We start from the raw sequence: 18,238 nt of genomic DNA, 5'->3' as shown, positions 1-18,238 counted from the left end.
GTGTGCACAATGTGTAATTTTAGCATCACTGTGCTACATCCTTTTAGCTACTCTTTGTTGATTTGCTTGTTTATGTATTTGTTTGCTTGTGGCAGCTCATCCCTTGTTGGTTGTATTTAGTTGCGTTGAACTGAGGTAAAAGCATGAGGGTGGTTTGGGAAAAGGAGAGAGAGACAGGACCACAGTATAAGAGCTGCTTAATCCTGCTTTCAGCTGAAGACAACCCCTTTTTAGACTCAGCTCAATGTCAACTCTGATGTGAATTTGTTGCCATGCCGTTGGATAGGCTTTCAGAGCTTTGGATGTGTGTGGGTGTGCTAATGTTGATGGGGAGGGGGGCAGGATGGGTTGGGGGGTGAGGACATTGCTGTGGTGTGAAGGAGCACAAACTTTGTCTGATAGATTGACCAGATCTGTTGCTGATTTCAGCACCAAAGGGTTTCCCACTCAAGGGTAAAACAGTGAGTCACAGGTCATAGCAGCCTTATCTTCTCGCTGGGCCTCCAGTGACGGGCAGCACTGCATTAGCATAATACTGGATTACCAATTTATCCCGAGGAACTACTCAAGCTGGTGGGTTCACCGCTGGTACCAAAACAAACAAAAAAAAGCCCAGTTCTCTACCCCTCTACACCAAGTAGCACCAGAATTCCTGGGCTGTATGGATTTCAGTCAGTGACAGTCTTACTGTAGTTCAAAAAAAGAACCGCATATTGTTCTGTTGCGTCCATTTCTACACTGTAAGAATGCCTGAGCAGTGTTCCTGCGTTCTTTCTGAGAGATATGGGTTTTCTAAAGGTGGGCCTTCGGTACTCAGCTGAAACCAGTCAAAGCTTTGCAGTGTGCAGGCTTAGTTCTAATGCTATAGTACACGCACCAAGGCTTTCAACTGAGTACACAGAAGTGTGGTTTCGCAAAGACAAACAAAAAGGTAAAAGAAAGAAAAAAAGAAACAGAATAAAGATGATTATTAGACTGAGGAGAGTAATGAAAGTAGATTTGTAAGAATAGTGTGTTAATGTTAAAAAGAGGTTTGTGAATTTTGAAATCTTTTAAAAGCCAGCTCTGCCAGCTCTGCTTGAGAATAAATTAATCATCCTCTTTTCTGGCACAAACCATGTGTTTTTTTGTATTTCTCTTTTCTCAAACACAAAATGCCTACTGTCTACCATCATCATTGTGCATCACGTGACAGCTCTCCACCAATCACAGACATGCTTTGGGCGATTTATAGAGATCAGGGAGGTTTGACTGGTTAGAAAGACTGACAGAACTGTAGAGAGGGAGATCCAGGGTGTTTGATCCAAATGTAATGATATCAAGCTGGAACCTACATCTGAACAGATCCGAGGTCAGTCCATGAAAGCCTTGTGAACCAAGCCTCTCCTGGTGTTGCTTGCCTCCCAGGCAAAACGCTGATCAGAACCAAGCCTCTCCTGGTGTTGCCTTGTCTGTCAGGCAAAAACGCTGATCAGAACCAAGCCTCTTTTGGTGTTGCCTTCTCTGCCAAGTAAAACGCTGGTCAGAACCAAGCCTCTCCTGGGCTTGGCTCCCCGCCAGGCAAAATGCTTGCCTGTTGCAAAGAGCAGAGAACCACTCACCTCCCAGCTAAGATGAGGGGCCGCAGGAGGGCACGAGCCGATCATTCGCCCGTGTGTGTGTAAATGGAGCCGATTCATCTGAGGGAAAATATAATTCCAGGGATAACAGGCCTCAAGTTCTTTAAGCTCCTCAGCTGTTTCTTTGTCACTGTACTTTTCCATTCTGTGAACAAAGACTGTAATGCGCATGTGTACCTTTGTGACTTTGAGGAAAGAATTTATCCTAAAATTCTAAAAGAGTAAGCACCAAAAGCACCCTTCCCTCTCTTCTTGGCTGCTTCCTGAATAGCTTGTGTTACACAGCAGCTGTTTGGAGTCACTTACGTACATTCTGTGCCACTTTGTGCCAACCCAGACAGTTTTGTCTCACAAAAGCAGCCCGAGACAGAGCTAGTCTGTTAGTTTTGCTTTGTGCTGGCCCAGACAGCTTCCTCTGACATCATCAATGTGAGACATAGTCTGTACCACTTTGCACCAGCCCACACAGTTTCCTCCTCTGTCACTGTTCTCACGTTAGACCGGGCATTGTCCGGTGATGTAGTTGTCTTAACCCATGCGCTGTTTTTTTTTTTCATTCACTTCTACAGTTACATTACTGTTTTAGTGCTCTGTCCACAGAATGGAATTAGCTGGTGAAATATCTTAATTGAATTAACCAAGCAATGTATTGATTATTCACAGAACCAGGTGTATAAAATAAGATATATTATTGTAAATGGATAACCTTTCCTATTTGTAGGTATTTTTGGATGCATGTGTTTATATCAAATCTATATGTTTGCAATTATAGAAATATTGGTGCAGGGATAAAATTATGTAAATCAGTGTACATAAAACATAATTAAAACTATACAGGAGATAAAAAACTAAATCAGAATAAGGAGGGATGATGAAAAACTAAAAATATATTTCTACTTCACTTTCCAATTTTAAGGGAAAAATTACTTAAAACACAAACAAGCTGAACAACATTGCATGCTATTCAAAGAAATTGCAAAAATAAAGTACTTGAATTATACAGAAATGCTGCATCAAATATTTAGTTGTAATGTGACACTGAATTGTTGGACTCAGTGTAATTAATAAAGTACTTCAGGTTCTGTATCTTATAGCAGGCCAATATAAGGGAATCATCCCAAAGTTTCCCCCAGTTACTCAGCTGTAGGTGATGCTGAAATGCAACAGCAACAGGCTGTTTGTGGTGAAACTCCATTACCTGCATTACCCTGTGAGAGTGCTAGTGGTACAGCCTCCATTTTACTGCAGCTTCAAAATGCCCAGAATGGACTGTAACGCACACAGAAAATATTCTGTCTCTAAATATCCTCTTGAATATATGAATATATTCTTTCATAAAGTCATGTCACACGTCATGCATGCCACACTGTAAATGTATCTCGATAATTTTTGCTGAATGGAGTCCTTAAATTTAAAGTAATTGTTTGTACATCTCCTTGAAAAAACTGTGATTTGGTACGAATTAATTTTTTTCCCTGACATTTCAGTAATTAAAATGGGATTGGTGTATCTGGAACAAGTATGGGCTAGTTTTAACATTTCAGTAAACCAAAATGGAAGAAATACATCATGACTTTTTATATGTATTTTAAATGAATGAATCTTGATTAACAGTTCTATCTACCCGCTTACTGTAAATTCATGCTTAAAATTTTAAAATTAGGGAAAACACAAAAATTTTAAAATCCTTATAAAGCTAAAAGCCTGTGCACAATGCATACACAGTAAATATCATTGTTATGGGTTAAATCAATTTCTGAAAACAGGTAGGGGCCCCATGCTATAGTTGACAGAGAAAGAGAGCAACAGGTTAGTTAACACAGGACTATAGCTCCACCTACAGGCTGGGCCAGTGGATGGTCACTGCCTCAGCACTCAAACCACCAACAAGGAACACTGTGAGTGACATATTTAATTATTTTTTGTATTTTATTTCTAAACTCATTCTGATCACTTTATCATTTGCTTTTTTAAATTAATAATCATTAATAATTTATTAATTGCTATTAATACATACTATCAATGCATGTTTCTTTTTTTCTAAACTGTTTTATTCAAGTATGTATGTGGCATGATTTAAGTATTTGTTTGTGTAGGACTGCATGGTCTATCAATATTAGAGTTTCCAAAAAGATTCACTTTCATGTCATTGTGAAAACGTTTATTTTCCTATGGAAATGTTCCACCAATCAACCTTGTCAGTCTCGTATGCCTTGTGTAAATAGTAGAAAAAAGTGGGGTTGAGTCACAATTATGGAAATAACTCTGAGGAAAGCAGGCAGCAGCTGAAAGCATTAGTGGGTGGTGTGGGACACTCTTCTGCCTGACCTCAATAAATCCAGTCTCTCGGTACATTGATGGGGATACTGCCTTGTAGGAGGTGTGATTTTCTTTATGGCCTGCTGGAGACCTCATTTTGACAGTTTCGCCCTCTTCTTCACTCCAAATAGCCAAGAAAATACCATTGCACTGCCATTAATGAAGGAATGTCAAGGTGAACAGGTCACAATGCAGCGTGAGCTCGACCCTCTGTTCTGGACTCACCTGTGTCTACCCTGTATGTGTGTGTTTGTGTGTGGGGTGGGGTGGGGGGGGGGGGGGGGCAAGCTCATTTGACCATTACATATACTGCCATTACAGTGCTCAAGTCTCAGAGCTTGGTTATGTGAAATACTTCTGCCCATAGAAGCCTGGGAATTTGCAACAAAACATATTTAAATGAACACTGGATTTCTGGGGACTGCACAGAAAATCACATATGCATTCAGATCTCCGTTTACTTTAAACAGATGAAATCTGAGTTTCCTTTTATGCCTTATACCTAAGTTGTTCATACCTCCTGAACATTGTTGGATTAAACCTGATCTGCTTGTCTAAGTACAGAAAGAGCTCTCTGTCTGTTCAGCAGAACACAATCTTGTTAATAACAGAGTTGAAATTTATGAGCTATATTTAATGGTAAGAATTGATTATCATTTGACTGGCTAAATGCCTGTAATGCATTCATTAATTCTCTTTTGTTGGTCGTCGTCTTTATGTTATTGTTTTACATCGAGTGAAGAGACGAAATTGGCGAACTGACAGAACACAACATTAAATAAATTGAAAGGAGTTTTTCTTTCTGTTTCTTCTTTGAACAAATGTTTATACAAATAAATGATAAATGACTAAATAAGCGATTTGTAGCGTTATATAGATAATAATTGTTACACACAACGCTGGTGGTATGTGATGAAAGGAATTAACGGGACTGGGAAAAAACATATTTGCTCAAAATCGATGGACTTCCTTTGAGAATAGATGGGATCCACGAGAAGCCATACAAGTAGGTTCCACGTTACCGCTCAAATGAGATGTATGTGTAAATAACACACGGGAATTTTTTTTTTTGCAAAAAGTTCCAATCCTTGAAGGTAAATAAATATGTTCCATATGGTGATAAGGGAATATGGTTATTTAGCCTATTTATTTATTTTTCGTAAAATGCCTTCATATTCGTTCATATCTGGTCAGTAGGCTACATCGAGTGTCTTTGTATGAAAGCCCTGGAAACAGATTATTTACATGGCCGTCACTCTGAAACTCAAGCCAGATCGTCTGGCAAGGAAAGCAGTGAACAATGTTTAAGTTCAAGGATGATACCTACTTTTAAATTTTACACAACCACATTGAAAGTCGTTTTATCTTAGGCCAGGTCAATATTTTTTATTGCATTGTTTATCAACACAATGTTTTTTTTTTTACGTAGTTTTCAAACAACGGGTGCAATTTATTTTGAAACCGAGCCCTGATAATTACTTTCGTTTTGAAATTGTGTAAAAGTGATTGAGAACATTAAAATTTTTTAAAAAATTTAAAAAAATTAAACAGCACCTTTTCGTTGTTTTTTAAGAATTATGTTCTGTTTTTAGAAGCAATCTGAATTTAGTGTGCAAGGAATTTGTGTTCAGCGGTTACTTTCAAACCAAACGTAATCAATTGCACATGTTCGTGCCCTTGCCGCACGTCTTCATTTTATTTTGTATCTATTGTATCTATGGTCAGGATAGATCAATATCTTGTTAGAACAAAGAAAGTAAGCATTATTTGAACAAATCAAATATAACATTTTTGGATGCACCGATACTTAGATAATCTAATAATAAACCTGAAAAAGTATCCAGTTCATCTGCTTATGAATCAAGGTAGCCTATTTAATCTCTTTGACATTGGCCGCACTCTAAATTCCTTTTTTACTTTGCTGTTAGTAGGCTGCATAGGCTGCATATATATGTAAAATTACTGGGAAATAAAGGATAACATAGAAGTTATTGGCATATATTCAAACAAATGTGACAAATTTTATTTATCTAATTCTGCTACCAATTCTGTAGGCTAGTTCATCTGGACAAATTCGACTTGGATAAATTATATTGTATTCCGAGACTGATTAAAAAATATTGACTTTGATGTTCCTTTTTTTTGTAATAATAATAATAATAATAATAATTATTATTATTATTATTATTATTACATAGAAATACAAAAGACCATTGATGGTCGTGTTGCATATCAATATGGTAACAGACACTTCCTACTACCCTGATTGTTGTCGTTTTTGCTGTTCTTATGTTCTTGATCTTGCTATCGGCTTTAAGTTAACCTATCGGATAGTCTCAGTCATTTTTTTAATTTAGATTATTTACGTTGCTCGCTTTGCCAAATGTTGGATAGGTCAATGCTATGTCATACAACCTTATGTCAATATAATAATTTATAAAAAAAATAATTCCATATTTATTTATTTATTTATTTATTTATTTATTTATTTGGTTGTTCGGAACAAGCTCATTTAAACCACGGATTTTTTTAAATTTCTCAGTGTGCCTGTAGAATATATCAATAGAGTTCGATGGCTACTCTCCTGATTCCTGTAATTATGCATGCTCACATTTGTTGCTCGTTTGAAACTTGTAAGCAAATTCGTAATATTTTTATTTGTATCCAATCACTTTTGGCTGGTATTGTTTGTACTATTATTTTATGGAAATAATTGCAGTCAATTTATGCTTTGTAGATATGCATATTTTATATATAGAACGTTCCCATTATTTTTAATAACGTGAAAAAGTATTCAACCCCTGCCTGATTTCCTCTATTATTGCATATTTGTCACACTGAATGGTTTCTGACAAAAGGTAACAAAGGGAACCTGGGTAAACATAAATAAAATTATTATTTATTTAATTAAATAGTTATCAAACACACGTATCACCTATGTGAAAAAGTAATTACCTCCTTCAACTTAATGAAAAGGTTGCGCCACCTGCAGCAGTAATAACTGGAGCCAAACCAAACACTTCCTGTAATCTGATATCAGCCTTTCACATCGCTGTGGAGGAATTTTAGCCCACTCTTTTTTTGCAGAACTGCAATTCTTTTTGTAAAATGATACGATCCTTGAAGTTAAATAAATATGTTCAATGTACTTAATATGTTCTATGTAGGGAATTATGTTTTTTATATATTTATTTATTTTAATAAATGTCTGGTCAGTGCATTGCGTGTCTTTGTATGAAAGCCTTAAAACAGATCATTTACATGGCCGTCACTCTGGAACTCAAGCCTGGCAAGAAAAGCTGTGGACAATGTATACTTCCAAGAATGATACTTACTTTAAAATTTTAAACAACCTGATTGAGGGTCATTTTATCTTAGGCTAGGTTTATATATTTTTCTTTGCAGAACTTCTTAATTTAGACAAATTGATAGGTTGTTCGAGCGTGGGCTACCTCATTTCAAGTCCTGCCACAGCATCTCTAGGGTTCATGTCAAGACTTTAAATTTTCTCCTTCAAAACTTTAATTTTGTGTTTTTTCAACCATTCAGATGAGATCATGCTTTTGTGTTTTGGATCACTGTCTTGCTGTATAAATCAATTAAACTTCAGCTTCAGCTTCAGCTCACAGATACATGACCAGACATTCTTCTTAAGAATTTTCTGGTACAGAGCAGAATTTATGGTTCCTTCAATAATGGAAAATCGCTGCACTCCTGGGGAAATGCTGATAGACCAGCCACTCCTGGGAAGATTCACCACTGTTCCAAGTGTTCTTCATTTGGAGATAATGGCTCTCATTGTGATTCAGTGGAGTCCCAGAGCCTTACAAATAGCAATATGAGTGAGGTTTAGATTCAGTAGGGCTGGCTGCAAGCCTGACTGTCTTCAATCAGCTAATTATCAATTAGCTTTGGTTAATTGATTGATTGAGTAACTACGAGGGCAATGCATTTTTTACATGGGTGATATGGGTTTTTCATAACTTTTTTCTTGAAATAAATGATATAATTACAAACATGTGTTTTGTGTTTACTCAGTTTCCCTTTGACTAATGTTACATTTTGTCAAAAGATCTGAAACCATTCAGTGCGACAATCTGACAAATATTAAATAACAGAGGAAATCAGGAAGGCGCAAATACTTTTTCATGGCACTGTAGGCTACTTATACTTCATAATTATTTATTTATTTATTTATTTATTTATTTATTTATTTATTTATTTATTTAGTAACATATAATACTTATATTTAATTTTAAAGTTATAATCAGGTTAATATAGGTACATTTGGGTGTTCGGTCCATGTAGCAAATTTTGGTGCGCATTTTTCAAAATAACAAAACTCCGTTGTCGAACGAAACATAAACAAAGTTCGGCCGCGCGCTGGGTGAATTTCACCTCTTTCAAATTCACGGGCAGTATCGGACTGGGAGAAGTGAAATTGAATCGTTGGTCTCATGAAGTTTCCGCATGTCGGTTACTCTTTTTCCTTTATCGGAGTTGCTACAGACAGTAGCCTACTTGACGCATGGTCTTTTTAATGTAACGTCTTAATATTTATAAGACCATATGTAAGGGTATGAGTAGGCCAATAGGCTACATCAAACTGGTAAAATAAAAAAAATAAAAAAATAAATAAACAAAAAATTTAATGGCTCAGCTCTATGATTTTATGTTGGTCATATCTGTAAATTTAAAAAGTATATTCTTTTCTGAAGTGTTTATGTTTGTCATTCAGTCTTCCCATCCTCACTTTGCCATACAATTAAGATTATTCATCATTTCACGGGCCTGGCTGCGCTTTAGTCTCAGCTAGCTGATCAAGAATTAGTTAAGTCAATCCTTATTGCTCTGGAGCGAACTTTGTTGTGCAGATGATGATGATGATTATTATTATTATTATTATTATTATTATTATTATTATTAGCATCTTCATAATATCAAAGTTATCCAACACGATCATTACTAATATCATTACTAATAATAAACCAGCATAATCACAGTAGACATACCTGAGCCCGTGCCTATTGCGTTTTAAATGCCACCTCGCGCTGAACCCTCCAAGTGCTTTTTAAGCATACTCAAGCCTTGATTTTTGTGTATTGTTTCCGTGAATGAATACTGTTCCATGCCATGCGTGACGAGGTGGCCGAGTGGTTAAGGCGATGGACTGCTAATCCATTGTGCTCTGCACGCGTGGGTTCGAATCCCATCCTCGTCGGCCCTGTTGTTTTGGGATCTACATACCTTTGCTGTCTACTCTCTCCTGCTCTAAGCCCAGTAAAATGATACTTGATACACTACTGAGTGTATTGCATTCTGGTGTAGAGTCAATGCAAACCCTGTTATGTTTGAAACATTACTGCAACTCTCTGCACTTCGTTTTTCCGATTCTCTTTTTGAATCACTTTGTATGGACAATATTAAAACAAATATAAGTATAGCCTGTGTTATGTGCAGCATTGTTTCATATTGTGACGCTTTCTTTTATCTATATAATTATCATCTTAAAAATCAACACTGGACTAAGCCATTTTTTTTCTGGTGAAGAACACGATCCTGTTGTCCAAATAGAATATTTATTTATTTATTTATTTATTGTCAGTAAAGTTGTGCTTGACAGATTAGCATCTTATACAGGTGCCCGTATAAAAAACAAATTTTGTAATGTGTCACTTGGACTAATGAATGTACTCAGGCAACATTGAATATACACTTTTAAACAATATTTTAATTCATTATTTCATTTAAATGCATGCATTCATGGTTGCATGCACATGTGCATGCACTTCTTAAAATTAATGTGAAAATCTGAAGGGGTTCCAACTCCTATCATTGCTCCATACATACTTCCATAAAAATTGAAGAGCGTGGGGGTATAAAAAACGATGAATTAAAGTGGTTTGATTTTGCAGTTTGGTTGTTCTGGTTTGTAATGAAGCCCTACAGCTTGGAATCAAGTCTGTAGTTCTAAGGGAAGTTTCTGAAGAGTGACTCAAACATGCAGCTTGACGTAATGTAGGCCCAGCTGTTCTGAGAACACTGGCAAATTAGCAATTGCCTTCAATGCTATTCCTACAATGTATGAATAAAGGAATGCAGGTATTGCACATGACACAGAAAACTTAAATCTGCACTTATAACAACACTACATTATTTTTCAAATACGTTGTTGAAATGCTGAAGTGGAGTTTGAATTATCTGTCTTTGGTCACATGTGAATGAAGCTGAAAGGTACTAAGAAGGGAAGTTGGTGTTTCTTCCCATTTCATTTTAAGTACAAAAATGAGCCCTCCCTGCCATAGACCTTATTTGAATTATTATAGAAATATATCCAATTTCTTAATATTTCAATAGATAAATAATTTTCAAAGATTTATTTTTGTAGATACTTTTACTTTGAAAGACTGACAAACACTTTTGAACATTTAAAGATGGCTTCTCAGAGTGTGCCGAGTTCTTTTGACTATGGACAATTTGTAAGACACCACCAGCCTACAGTACACAACCGCTATGCTTCTTTTACTGTCCTTTTGAATACTAGCTTTAAGAGTTGAATATTTAAGCACTAGAATACACTTTTTTCTTTGCTTTATTTTTGTTGTAGTGTGTTTGGATACCTTTGCATGAAATATTGTTCTGGCCCTGAATGCTGCTTGTCTGCATGCCTCAGATTATTACTTATCTGTTTGCCTGGGGTGGCGAATAACCTACTGCCTCCAATCAATGCATGTAAAAAGGTGTGAATTATTACTTGAGCTGTATTTGGTTTGATTTATTCATTGGAAGCACATCTGAAACTACAGCAAATTGATGTCTGTCAGTAGCGATTTGAAAATTGCATTGATTCATAGCTGCAAGAAAAAGGCTTTCAAATGTAACTGAGGTTAATTAAAGGAAGTGCAGATTCCATTTCTAATTCCACCTCCAAATGCATCTCCCTCCATGCATTCATACTGCAAAATCTTTTTTCATCGTGATTACTTTACATTGCATTTCATCACATTATGGACCTGATTCACTAAAACCTTCAGCATGCAAAACCTTTTAGCACGCGCAAAACTAATAATGCAACCAATGATTGGTGCAAAACAAATACCATGACCAATCACTGGTCCTGTTGTTGGTATTGCGTGTTCTAAAAGGTTTTGCACATGCTAAACATCTTAGTAAATCAGGCCCTACAGTTAATATTGCTAGCCTGGTGAATGCAGGGATATGTTATGACAATTCCCCAGAAAAAGACCAGTTATAATCCACAGAAAAAAACTGGTTCCACCAAAATCCCAGATTTTCCATGTGCAGCAACATTTCCTTTTCCCCAATGCTCCAAAATAAAGGGCTGATGTTCCTGCCAAGAAAGGAACTTTTTTTGTTGTGACTTTTTTCTTCACCCTCTTTTTCTGCATTGCTTAATCTAATCATTCACCCAATTTCACATTATTATTGTAACCCCACAGCGTAGGGCTCAGTGGGAAACTACTTGAAATGCCCCCTGTAGATTTTCTCAGTGCCAACCTCAGAGTGGCATCACGTATGCAATGGACTGCCTAACACAACTTACACTGCTGATGCCAAAGGTATCAGTGACATCAGCAGCTGCCAGTCTATCCCTCAGTCTATGACATTTCATTGCATTTATCTGGCTGATGCTTTTATCCAAAGTGACATACAATCAGTTCATATTGAGGTCATTAGAGCAACTACAATACACAGGTCCAGTAAGTTACAATACTCATTATGCAACAGTCATCCATAACCATGACCATCGAGTCCGAAAGTTATGGGTCAGAATGTTATGGTAGGTCAAACATGAAGGAGACATGGTGACGAGCTATAGCATTAAAATAATGATACAAGTGCATTGTAAATACTGGAGATACAAGTGTAACATAAAAATGCTAGAGGAACAAGATGGAAGAATACAAGTGATAAGAGCAATCCTAGATTGGGAGTGACCGGCAGAGTAGCGATAGTTACTCCAGGTACAGCCTGAAGAGATGCGTCTTCAGACCACGGCGGAAAATGGGTAGGGACCGAGTGGTTTGTAGAGGAACAGGGTGCTTGTTCCACCACAGGGGAGCTAGAGACTCCATGGTTGGACGAGTGAGAACCTGTTCCCCAGTTGGGAGGGAGTAGAAGTCGCCCCACTGCAGCAGAGCATAATGGTCAAGCTGGCATATCGGGTTGAATTATGTCCTGTAGGTAGGTGGGGGCTCTCCTGTCAGCTGTAGTGTAGGCCAGGGTCAGGACTTTGAACCTGATCCTGGCAGCAACCAGTAGCCACTGGAATGACCTCAGCAGGGGAGTGACATGTGAGAACTTAGGAAGGTTGAAGACAAGTCGGCAGCAGTGTTCTGGATGAGTTGTAGTGGCTGTACTTGGCACAGGCATGACAGCAAAGATAATGCAACAGCCCAAGAAAAATACAAATCCCCTAGTCAAATGGTAAAAGCACAGCAAAGCATGACACATATAAATGGCATTTTCTATTCTTATATTGTGTCAATAACTTTAATCTCAAATTTTATAAATTTTTTATTTCAGGCCCAGTGGAGGTTATGTTAGTCCTCCAGGAACCACATCTGTGTGAAAGAGCTTCTCATTCATTGTAGTAGAACTACAATAGACAATGAAATGCATGCATGCCCTCTCCTTGCTTAAGAAATGTCAACTCTCATTATGACAACAGCTACCTTGCGTGCTCTACTGCAATTTTTTTCCCCTTATGGAATTCCCATGTATTGCACATCATTCAACCTCCCAAGATGAGATCCAAGAGCACAGACAGTGTAGATCACCTTAATTCCCATGATTCAGTTCTCTGAGGAGTGCTGCTTATCGCAGCAAACATGGATCAAGAGGTACATCTATCTCCAGAGATGGTGAGTGCATTAACCAGTAAGGCATCTAACAACTTATATGGTTGAAGAATTCTAAGGGTTTGTTTCTTTGTTGAGAGCAATGTTGGTTACATATTCAGTTAATCTTTTAGGTGCAAGATCACAAATATTCTTAACTGAACATTGCAATGCTGATGTAAGAATCACTACCGGTAATAGAAAGCAATGGAATTCTAGAACACTGACTTGGAATTTTGAAAAAAAATTCCAAAAGATTTGCTCTTCGAAGGGTTGTTTACTGGAAATCTGGATTGACATTTCACAGTCAGTTAAGAATTCTTTCAGGGCAAGAGAAAGAGAAGAATGTCCATCTTCTTGGTTAAACATAAACTGATCTCACTGTTATGAACGAAACATGAAAGAAAGACGAAAAATGAAAGAAAGTATGAAATAGTAATAATATCGCAAACCCCTTCACGACGCAGCTCTCGTTAGAGGATCAGGCATGGGGGGGGGGGCATGAGGAGGGGTTGGCGTTAGGGTTGGGGGGGGGGGCGGTAGTCAGCATTCCCAGGGAATGCCTTCAATTATTAACTTATTGCCTCCAGTCTTCAATGTGGGAAAGGATTTATCTAAAATGACAAGGGATTAGGTCAGATTCAGACGATCAAACCTGAAATTGAGTGACAGCAGTGCAGAGGCCATCACGCGATGTGCTGCGTGTAAGAAGAAATGGCTGTGGAACCCATCTTGCAGTCACCGTCCTGTCAGATGAGACCGAGCAGGCCTCGACTGCACCATATTTCAGTTCCCTTTTCTGTGAACCGTGACTTAATTTCAGCTTGAACAGACTCACTTGAGGAGAGAAACTGAGAGCAATTGAAGCACATCCAGAACAGTCGAAGGTCGCTTTTCCGTGAACGGACAGCTCGCATTAGGATGTCTTCGAACCCGGTACCTCCGGCTCTCTGTACCAGCTCGACCGTGTGGAGTCCAGGTGAGAGAGGCACCGATTTGAGGTGCCACAAAGCAAACCATGATGCCTATTTGCACAGGAAAGATAAGTTCAGTGGCTGCCAGAAATTACATAACTGTTACAGGAAATTTTGAGGGGAAGGAAGCAATAACTCAAAGTTGAGGGCAACATGCATTGTGGTAAGATTGGAATGAGTCGGAAGTTCATATCTGTTCATGATCAAGTAATGTTAATATCAGAATTATCTGAATATTTTGTCCATGCAAACCCACTTTTTCATCAGCTCTTGTGAAGAATACAAGGTATTTCTTCTATTGATGATTTCTTGATGACATCATTCAGTGGTCACAGCCAGTGTTCCTGTCTTGTAGATGGATTTAAAATGATTATTCCTATGCTGGGTGAAGAGAGAATATAAATCACCAGGGTAATGCAGTGCAATAAAACTATTTATTTGCAGAGAGGAATTTACAGCTGCATATTTGCATATGTGTTTGGCATCATGTTTCCATATCCAGCTACGGGAAATTATTTAATAAAGCAGTTCAGAGAAATAACTTTGCTCAGGGGTACAACAGGTCCCCAACAAGGAAATCAACCTGAATCTTTCGATGTCCAATCTCCTGTGAGCTTGAGAGCTACAACATTGCACCATGCATCTTATGTTCTGGCAAGTCATGCTCATTCAGATATACATGCAGATAAAAATGTTATTCAACAGGAGGAAATAGGCCTCTCCACATAGAAACTACCTTCAATTTCACTTCCCAAATCGTTCCTGGTCCAAGAAGGAAGTTCAGTTCTCCTTTTAGACATTTTGCATGTGCACATTTACTCACTAGCCAATAAGAAGTCTCTCTCTCTCTGGTGTGTCTCTATTATACTCACACACACACACACCCACACACACACACATATCAAAACCAAAAATGTCACCTGCGGAAATTCACACATACCATCTATAAATATTGGCATTGCATTGCGTGTAGCGTACATCATCACAGAATGTACTGTACAAAATGTTTGGGTGGGCCAGTGGGTTAGTCTGTTAAGCTGTTAATGGCAGGGTAGGAACTGGCATGGCACAGTGACCAGTGAGTGTTCAGTGGTGAAGGGTGGAACACATCCTGTAAATGAATGCATATCTTTATTTCTTTCTGCTGATTGATTTCCTTTTAATAAAAAAAATGAATGTTGTATTGACACATACTGCGGGGGGTGCTGCTGAGTGTATAATAGCTGAAACATTCATTCTCAGCATAGCGACACACCCTGTAGTTGAGAATCACGCCCTGGCGGTGCTAACACTGTTAGTGGCCGCCCGCCCCACGGGGCAATGCGTAATAATGGATAGCCATCGCACATGGAGGCAGGGTATCAGTCCACAAAGGCAACCTCTTTGCTAGGACGACTGCTCCGTCTGCACATGATATTCGGCTCTCCAGTTCAGTGTCTGCACCGCTCAGCTAGCGTTTTGCACCGGTGAGAAGCGTCGGCTTGCAGCCCACAGCTGAGTGGACACAGACCATCCCAAAATGACGGAAGAAGTTGCGCTGCGTCGTCGATGGGACAAGCCAACAAATGCAATTTTCAGGTCCAAGTTTGGGAAAATTTGGTTTTCAAGAACATAAAATGTTTGTTTGCGTTTGACAGGTTCTGACGAGGAAAGCAGTTACTCATCTGAAGATGAAGAAGACATTCAGGTCTTTGATTTTAACGTGACTCATGTTCTACCTGATAAAATCTGTCCCTATATTAATTGTAATGAGATTACAAGAACATTTAAGCAGTAAATACAGCTTGGTGAACACAAACCAGCAAATGTGTTTTTCAGTGGAATAGGTCCAAATTCCTGTAGCGTGTGTGGAAATTGATGCATGAAATTGACCAAATGTGAATTTTGGCCACTTACAAAATTGGCAAGTGTTCTTGGGTGCACCCTACACTACCTCTCACAACATTCTGATGTGTCCTATATGATCTGTCCTACGGAATCGCTCAGTGTGTCTGCATACCTCTCTCCTGCAGTGTCAGATACTGGCGAAGGAGAGGGATGAGGCTACCGAAAAGCTGACGGAGATTGAACAGGGTAAAATTGTGACGCTTATCATTCCTGCACATTCGGACGAACTCTTACTGTGGCCCGAACTTTGCATGTGGACTTGCGTTTCTGTCTGTCCAGTGTCTGCACAGCTCCTGAAAGAAATGGATGCCCTGGAGATACAGTTCCACATCGAGCGTTCGTGTCGGGAGAGCGCTGAGGCCTTCGCACTGAAGGTCTGTGGCTCATAACAGTGCTTCTGTTGAGGGTGACTCAGAGCTTTGAAGGGGAATGTAGTCATCAAAGCCACTCCCATCTCCCCTAGTAATCTGACACTCTTACCTTTGTCCTCTGGCCAGATAACGAAGGAGAACAAAGCTCTGAAGCGAAGGAGCCAAGCCCTGCTGCCGCTGATCCCAGAGATTCCTGAAAATCTGGACGTTCTGACGCTTGACTTTGAAAATGACCTTGGGGCAGGAGAGATCTCTGACAGCAGTGTGGCATCTGATCTGCAATGGCAGTCCCAGATCAGAGGTATGGTTACCCTTAGCAGCACTAGAAACCTTGGGGGCATTAGAAGACAATAATATTTCAAGGATAGCTTTAGTGTCGGCTTGTGTACAGGTAGGTGGACATGACAAGGGGTGGTAAATGTGACATTGGTACGAACAGTACTATTAGTATTAGACCTTGATGCAAGAGCTCCCCACCTTGTCTCAGACCTGCAGAGTTCTCTGGACCAGCTCCTTGGGGAGAAGATGCAGCTGTCTGAACAGGTGGAGACGCTGAAGAGAGAGCAGGCCGAACTCAACGAACAGGTAATGCCTACAGAACAAGGGATGCAGTCTGTAGAAGCATAAAGTAACGTGTGTATGTGTGTGTGTGCAAGTGTGTGTTCCTGACCCTATACTCTCTCTCCATTCAGCTAGCTGTAGAGAGGGAGGAGAGGGAGGCCATGATGAGGAGGTTCAATAGGCAGAGCAGAACCATGCACAAAGTGAAAAGAGGTGAGTCGTTCACAGCTTCTAACGGCCCGTGCTGCTTCTGCCTGACCCACAGTATGACAGTAAGGTCACTGCCAGAATGGTCAAGTGTCAATTCCTTTGTAATACCAGTTGGAAGGCATAGAGAAGTGGCCTTTTTTCACCACCTTCATTTCCTAAAGGCTTCATCCCGATGTCTATTCTTGTCTGTGGGTGGGCTGAATTTCTCCTGTTTGCATGATGGTAACTGTAGCTAACTTCTGACTCTGCCCTCTGTGGGGCAGTGATCCAATCACCCTCTGATAGGGGTTTTTTGCACAAGATTAACACACAAACAGCAGCTACATACCGATTGTACAGGTGAGAAAATAGAAGGGGTTGCCAGGTGGGCGTTTTTAAAATATTTGTACAGGTCGGGTTTGTGGTCCCGAACGAACAATATAAATGTCAGGTCTGAATAATTGATTGAAATTTCACAGCGATTCTGTAATGAATTTCTTCCATCTCCACTGGTCCACTCCCCCCACCCCCCAACCACCCCGGCCATTCGCAGCCAAGGTTTCTCTGATAAATTCTCAGTGGTGACTGTGAGTCAAAAACAAAATCCATGGTGATAGCTAGTAATTGATAACAGGATTTGAGCAATGCAGAGTGGTGGATGTGTGTGGATGTGACTACAGCGTAGCCTGATCTTTGTGTGCAGTGTCCCAACGGGCCGCTCAGGAGTTCAACGACATCACCCAGAGACTGCAGATGGAGAAGGGGCTCCGCCAGCATGCTGAGGCCTTCGCCCACCAGGTACCGTGCGTGTGTGTGTGTGTGTGTGTGAGAGAGTGTGTGTGTGTGTGTGTGTGTGTGTGTGTGTGTGTGTGTGAGTGTGTGTGTGTGTGTGTGTGTGTGTGTGGTGTGTGTGTGTGTGGGTGTGTGTGTGTCTTGATGACGTAGATTTCATTGTCAATGGATTATTATTCACTTGTGGTCTTATTTCTCAAAATATACCTTGGTATGGTGACCAGCTGCCTCAGCCAAACAGTCATGGAGTTTGAGCAGGGTGCAAGCAGACCTCCCAGGCCTTAGCCGATGCAGCCGAATCAATAGAGCTTTTATATCCTCAGAGTGAGGAAGTGAGCTCTTCTGTTGGAGTAGTACAGAGAGGTGAGAGCCACAGCTCCGCCCCCTGTCCACAAGCTCCACCCCCCCCCCCCCCCCCCCGTCAGCAGCACCACGGCCGTTCCCCTGATCTTTCTCCTCTTGTTTACCGCACTCTGGCTGCTGAAAGGAAACCTGTTCACACTTCTCGCTAATTGGCGTAACTCACCCGCGGCCCCAGGAAGGCAGGAGGGACTGTGGCCCCTGATGTGGCGTGAATGGAGGACGCACGGGGTCAGGGCGAGGGGACTTCCTCATTCAGGGGCAGGAAACGTTCGCAGGGTGGGCGGTCGGGCCTTTTTGTTCAG

General features: G+C 39.9%; 1 protein-coding gene and 1 non-coding gene across 2 annotated transcripts in view; both read left to right on the top strand.

Annotated features, from left to right (window-relative positions):
• Positions 1-9,077: 9,077 nt before the first annotated feature.
• trnas-gcu (transfer RNA serine (anticodon GCU)) lies at positions 9,078-9,159 on the top strand. Its single transcript has one exon. It is a non-coding gene; the product is annotated as a tRNA-Ser (tRNA).
• Positions 9,160-13,517: 4,358 nt separating this feature from the next.
• shtn2 (shootin 2) overlaps positions 13,518-18,238 on the top strand; it is a 10,410-nt gene continuing 5,689 nt past the window's right edge. Inside the window, exons 1-8 of the mRNA XM_064343767.1 lie at positions 13,518-13,778; positions 15,411-15,460; positions 15,786-15,846; positions 15,940-16,034; positions 16,158-16,332; positions 16,519-16,616; positions 16,724-16,805; positions 17,485-17,579. Coding sequence (XP_064199837.1) covers positions 13,721-13,778; positions 15,411-15,460; positions 15,786-15,846; positions 15,940-16,034; positions 16,158-16,332; positions 16,519-16,616; positions 16,724-16,805; positions 17,485-17,579 — 714 coding nt within the window. The 5' untranslated portion in view covers positions 13,518-13,720. The remainder of the gene's footprint in view (positions 13,779-15,410; positions 15,461-15,785; positions 15,847-15,939; positions 16,035-16,157; positions 16,333-16,518; positions 16,617-16,723; positions 16,806-17,484; positions 17,580-18,238) is intronic.

Source organism: Anguilla rostrata, chromosome 7 (assembly GCF_018555375.3).
Source record: "Anguilla rostrata isolate EN2019 chromosome 7, ASM1855537v3, whole genome shotgun sequence".
In the NCBI taxonomy this organism is placed as follows: Eukaryota; Metazoa; Chordata; class Actinopteri; order Anguilliformes; family Anguillidae; genus Anguilla; species Anguilla rostrata.
Note: the sequence above shows the minus strand (reverse complement) of the source record. Positions and strands in the feature narration are given on the sequence as shown.